The 6191-nt window shown below is 64.6% G+C and overlaps 1 protein-coding gene across 1 annotated transcript; it reads right to left on the reverse strand.

Moving 5' to 3' along the window:
- Positions 1–350: 350 nt before the first annotated feature.
- Positions 351–4917, reverse strand: LOC138930900 (ADP/ATP translocase 3). Its single transcript, XM_070291326.1, has 4 exons — positions 4592–4917; positions 2422–2908; positions 1171–1311; positions 351–809 (listed from the first exon to the last, which is right to left on the reverse strand). Exons 1-4 carry the CDS (start codon positions 4700–4702, stop codon positions 652–654), a joined length of 897 nt encoding a protein of 298 aa, XP_070147427.1. The 5' UTR covers positions 4703–4917; the 3' UTR covers positions 351–651.
- Between the last annotated feature and the right edge of the window lie 1274 nt (positions 4918–6191).

Genomic DNA, 6191 nt, shown 5'->3' on the forward strand with positions numbered 1-6191 from the left:
AGCTGAAGCTCCAATCCTCTGGCCACCTGATTCGAAGAACTGACTCTTTGGAAAAGACCTTGATGCTGGGAAAGACTGAAGGCAGGAGAAGGGGACGGCAGAGATGGCTGGATGGCATCACTGACTGGATGGACCTGAGCTTGAGCAAATTCCGGGAGTTGGTGATGGACAGGGAGGCCTGGTCTCCCACCTGGAGACCCTGTGGTCGGCTCATGGACTGCCCCTCAAAGCCTCTCTGCTCAGAAACGAGACCAGCGCCTCTGTGTCCTGATTTTATTGTTCCGCAGCGGAAATGCCCGACGAAGAAACATAATCGCGAGTATTCGGCTGTGCAAAAGAGAGGATAGTGCTTAAGTACAAATGGAGACATGATTTTCTTAAATAAATACTTAAACACGGCTCGGTCCTACAAGCACCTGGAGTCTAGGTCTGGTGTGCGGAGCTGCCTCGACTGTGGACCCATGGAGACCCCCCCCGATTGCCCTCTCCCCCCACCCCAATCAACACGTGGACCCAGGGCCGATGGTCTGCCAGTGAGGAGCCCCCGGCGCGGGGCGGCCCGGCCCCGGCAGGGACGCTGGAATTTCTCGAAGTCGGTGGTCCGTCACAGTGCGGGATGATGCTAGGTGGTCGCGGCGGGCGGCCCGGCTTTTAGATGACCTTCTTGAGCTCGTCGTAGAGGACCAGCACAAAGGCGCCGCCCATGCCGCGCAGCACGTTGGACCAGGCGCCCTTGAAGAAGGCCTTGCCGCCCTCGTCCTTGAGGATCTTCCGCCAGCAGTCCACGGTGCCCTTGTACATGATGTCGGCTGTGGGGAGACGGCGGGGTCACGGCGCGCTCGGACACGGCCCCCGGGGGACCCGGCAGAGCTGCTGAGGCCCGGGCCGCCGTATGCGCGCCAGGAGCTCTAGCGGAGAGGCGGCGGCCCTGGGCATGCGCTCTCGGGAGGGGATCGAGCCCAGGACGCCGGCCCCCACGAGGCTCGGGGACGCCAGGGCAAAGACCGAGGGAGCTGCGGGCGCCCGCGGGGGACGCCCTTATCAGATCCCAGGGCGCCAGAGGGCCCTGTGCCCGCCCCGCCCCATCCGCCGCCCCTCGCCCATCAGCGCAGCACCCCCCGCCCCCGCCCTCCCCGCGCCCGTCAGCGCTGCCCTGAGCGCGGCCGGTACCTCCTTTGCGCCCCGACTGCATCATCATGCGGCGCCGCACGGTGTCGAAGGGGTAGGAGACCACGCCCGCCACGGCCGTCACGGTCTGCGCGATCATCCAGCTCACCACGATGTGCGTGTTCTTGGGGTCTGGGAGCATGCCTGCGGGGGCGCACGGGGTGAGGCCCCAGGGCCGCCCACACCTCCACGTGGAGTTCCCAGCTCCTCCGGGGACACTCGCCGGGTCGGACTGGGGTCAGCACACGCCCTGCCAGCCGGCGGGACGGGCCCCGCTGGCAAGGAGGGGACGCTCTGTAAACGGTGCCAGCCGGCCCGGCCCCGCCTCCGGGGCGGCTCACCTACAGGGACTGAGCGGCGCCGTCCCCCAGGTCGTGGTGGAGCCCCAAACCCCGGGACTAGAGGATGGAAGTGCACTTTAAGGAACGCCACCGTCTCTAACTGTAGGTGTGTAGGGGAAACCAAACATTTCACAGACAAAACCAGGATCACACAGAAAGATGCTAACTCACTACAACTGGGGGCCCTTAACAGGTCAGGGCAGACAGACACACAGGGAGGGGCGGTGAGGAGGGAAGGCTCCGGAGGGACCGGCCCCGCCCCCACCTGGGTCTGACTCCAGCCTCCAGGACCGGGGGCAATAAAGCTGTGCTGCCCTTTCTGTGCTATCTGTCCAGGCCAACCAGGAATCCCTCTTATCCATGGTGATGAATTTACATGTATTCCTAACCCTCAGGAACCTAGAAGGAAGCTGTCTTTGGAAATGAGGGTGGTGGCTCAGATGCTAAAGGATCTGCCTGCAATGCGGGAGACCCGGGTTCTTTTCCTGGGTCGAGAAGATCCCCTGGAGAAGGAAACGGCAATGCACTCCAGCACTCTTGCCTGGAAAATCCCATGGATGGAGGAGCCTGATAGGCTACAGTCCATGGGGTCACAAAGAGTCGGACACGACTGAATGACTTCACTTTCACTTTCAAGAGAGAATGAAGGTGAAATGAGGTCACCAGGCGGCTCTGGGGTCAGACAGACACACCCAGAGGAAGCAGCTCATGAGGACTCAGGGAGTCCACTCGCCCAGGAGAGAGCCCCGCCCACCCCTGGGTCTCAGCCTCCAGCTGCTGGGGCTGGGAGCCCTCAGCTATCAGCAGCTGAGGTGCCTCCGCCCTCCCCCCAGGACTAGCCCCTGCCCCAGGGAGCAGAAGGCCCCTGCCCTCCCGGTGCCGCCCCCACCGTCGCCTCCGGCAGGGAGCTCACCCTTGGCGGTGTCGTAGATGCCGAAGTAGGCGGCGCGGTAGATGATGATACCCTGCACCGACACGTTGAAGCCCTGGTACAGCCCGCGGATGCCGTCGGACTTGGTGATCTTCACCAGACAGTCTCCCAGGCCCCTGAACTCGCGCTCACTGCCCGACTTGCCCACGTCGGCCGCCAGGCGGGTTCGGGCGAAATCCAGCGGGTAGACGAAGCACAGGGAGGTGGCCCCGGCCGCGCCGCCCGAGGCCAGGTTGCCTGCGAAGTACCTCCAGAACTGCGTGTGCTTGTCCACGCCCCCCAGGAAGATCTGCTTGTACTTGTCCTTGAAAGCGAAGTTGAGGGCTTGCGTGGGGAAGTAGCGGATGACGTTGGCCAGGTTGCCCCGCCAGAAGGACAGCACGCCCTGCTCCTTGGGGATACGCACAATGCAGTCCACGATGCCCTTGTACTGCTTGTCGGCCGCGATCTGCTTGCTCGCGTGCTGCACCTGGGGGGCGGCGGAGGGAGACACAGGGCTCTACCGGGGGCCTGGGCACACCGCCGAGACTTAGAGGAGATTCTGGTGAAGCTCAGACAGCTCTGAGTGACTGCTCTGAAGAGGTGAGGGAAAGGTCAGTATGGGTGGGATTCTGGTCAACAGAAGTTCATACGAGCTGGGACATATTCTCGCGGAGCGTTTCTTACAGTCTCAAGGTGCATTCGTCACCGTGAAGGTTTTTAATGCTTTTTCACACACGACAGACAGGGAAGCTTGGCGTGCTGCACCCTGGGGCGGGAGTGAGGGGGAACAGGGCTTCACCCAGGGCCTAGGGCAGACCTCCATGGCCACTTATAAAAATACACGACCCGAGAGTGGCGAGTTACGATCTGGGGCAAGGCGAGGACTACACCCCCCGGGGGAGAGCAGCTCAGATAGCTGAGAGATTGAGCCAGAGGTGAGACTGGATGAGATTCTGGTCAATGGGAAGTTCCTAGAGCGAGCACACACTCTGGCAGAGCCTTTCTCAGAGCCTCAAGGAGCACTCGTCACAGTAAGAGTTTTTAGTGCTTTTCTAAATGATAGACAGGGAAGCCTGGCGTGCTGCAGCCCAGGGGGTCGGCAATGATCGGACACGTCTGAGTGACTGAACTGAAACATGAGGTGGGCAAGCAAGAAGTGGGCTCACAATCAGCCACTGGAAACATCTGTCTCATGACCTGGCCTGTCACTTTTTCCCAGAACCCGCATGCCTCATTCCTGCTCTCCACCCTGAGGTCCTTTCACGGGGTCTGAAGGTCAGCAGCACCTGACTCAATACTCATAGAGACGGCTCAGACGGTCGAGAATCACCCTGCAATGCAGGAGACCCGGGTTTCACCCCTGAGTCAGGAAGATCCGCTGGAGGAGGGCATGGCAACCCATTCCAGTATGCTTGCCTGGAGAATCCCATGGACAGAGGAGCCTGGCGGGGCTACAGTCCATGGGGTCGCAAGAGTCGGACACGACTGATCTACTATCGCTTTCAGAGGTAAATAGCAGGTGCCCACAAGCGCCAATTTGCGGTTGACATCTGCAGAGGTCACCAACGACATACGTGTCGTTAATAAGACATTTACACGGGGCCTTTAAGCTCTCCTAGCATCCTTCCTGGGGAATCCTATTTTAAGGGTGGCAATCCCATCGCAACGCTAATTCCACTGGCTCCCCATTTGCGACGCTCCAAACAGACCAGCGCAGTTTATTCCACCTCAGACCCGCGCAAACAAGTGCGAACAGTGGGCAAGAAGACCAGTACAACTGCAGGGACTAAAGACCTTCCCCCGTCCACGGCCCAAGGGGACGGAACCCCACCCACAGCCTCGCAGGGTCCGTCCACGCGGCTCTCCCCCCGCGCATGCGCACCCCAACTCTGCAGCCCCCCAGTGCGCACGCGCGGAGGGCGCCGCCGCCGGCCGCCCGACGCGCATGCGGCCCCCCGCGCCCCAATGCGGACATCGCCGCCGGGCGCCCCCCGCGCATGCGCTCCCTCGCGGCGGTGCCCACGTGACGCGACCCCCCGGAAGCCAGCCGGGCCGGCCGCGCGCGGACAAAGCGGCGCGACCTCCCCGCTTCCGGTCCCGGGGGCGCGCGCGCCCCCGAGCTCCCCGGGGCCCGGCGCCGGCGGCCGCGCGCCAGCAGCCTGACACGCACCTGCAGCAGCAGCTTGACGCGCTCGATCGGGGCCACGGCCGTCTTGGAGATGGCGGCGGCGATGCCCCCGGCCAGGAAATCCTTGGCGAAGGAGATGGCCTGTTCCGTCATGGCGGCGGGCGGAGAGCGGAGCGGAGGCGCAGAGAAGCAGAGAGAGAGCCGGAAGGTGAGCGCCGCTGGCTCAGCGCTGCCGCCGCCGGGACCGAAAGGACAGGGCGGCCACCGCGCAGCCGCTAAGGGGCCCGCGCCCCGCCCCGCGGCCCCCGCGCGCCGCGCCCATTGGCTGCGCCGCCGCCCGGGCCCCGCCCCCTGGGCGCGCGCACCGCCCCCGCGCGGCCTGCCGGGAGCGGCGCCTCGTCCCGCCCCGTGGGTCCATACGGCCTTGCCCATTGGCTGCGCCGCCGCCCCCGGCCCCGCCCCCTGGACGCGCGCCGCGCCTCCCGCGGGCTGCCGGGAGCTGCGCCTCGCCCCGCCCCGCGGGCCCCGTGCGCCGCGCCTATTGGCTGCGCCACCACCCAGGCCCCGCCCCTGGCCCGCGCGTCTCGCCGCGGGGCATGTCGGGAACCGCGCCCCGCCTCTGCGCCGAGCGTGCCCGGGGCGGGTCGCGCTGGGTTGCGTGGCGGCCACTCTGACCTTTTCAAGGTCATGCTTGGCCTGGCGGCGGCGACGAACGACACTGGCGTAGGGGACAGGCCGGGCTTTGCGAAGGCCCGCGCCCTCTCTTCTCCCAATCGTAGCACCGGACGCTCGGGTCCCCAGGCTCGTCCACTCTGGCCGGTCCGATCATTGGGGCCCCGGCTCCGCGCCGCAGACCCCCGAGTCCCGCCCGCGACCCCCACCCCCCCATCCCAGCCGCCCCGAAAGGTCCTGATGACCCCCGGCGCCCTCCAGGCCCCTGCTCGCCGCGCGGGACGAGCGATGCAGTCTGTGCGTTCTGACCCAGCGTACGAGACGGCCCCGAACCCCGGCCGGCCCGGCCTCGGAGTAGGGTTTGCCTGTGCGCAGCCCGGGAGACCCGGGTCCGCCCAGGAGAGCGCCTCCGGAGGACCCAGCACCCCCAGCTCTGACCCTGATGACTCTGGGTGCATTTGGGGGTCCCGGGATGGAGGAGGGCCCGCTGCATTTCCAGGACCCACCGGGGCTCAGACTCGGGGTGTCCCTGTCAAGCCGGGCACTGCGACTTGGGTGGCGGGGGTGTCTCCTAGAAGAACAGGGGCATGTGTGTTGGTTTCACAGGCTCACTGACACGCTCACGTGTGTATACGTGTGTCTACAGACATGCACACGTATGCAGCTGTTGCACATACCCACGCGCCGACAGGTGTGTGCATACGTCACACGCCGCGGTATAGGCCCCCTGCCTCCAAAGGCGTGTCCGGAGACCTTGATGTTTGGAAGGCCTTACGCATGCAGTGTTCGCTCAGTCGTGTCTGATCGTTTGTGACTGTGGAAGAAAAAAAAAAAAAAGTGCAACTGGAGAGTTGTGAGTTAAGTTTTATTGGGGGCAAAATGAGGACTGCAGCCCTGGGAGGCAGCGTCTCAGGTGGCTCTGAGAGAGTGCTCCAAAGCGGCAGTGGGGGAAAGTCGATATATGAGGTTT

This window comes from Ovis canadensis, chromosome X (assembly GCF_042477335.2).
Source record: "Ovis canadensis isolate MfBH-ARS-UI-01 breed Bighorn chromosome X, ARS-UI_OviCan_v2, whole genome shotgun sequence".
NCBI classification, from domain to species: Eukaryota; Metazoa; Chordata; class Mammalia; order Artiodactyla; family Bovidae; genus Ovis; species Ovis canadensis.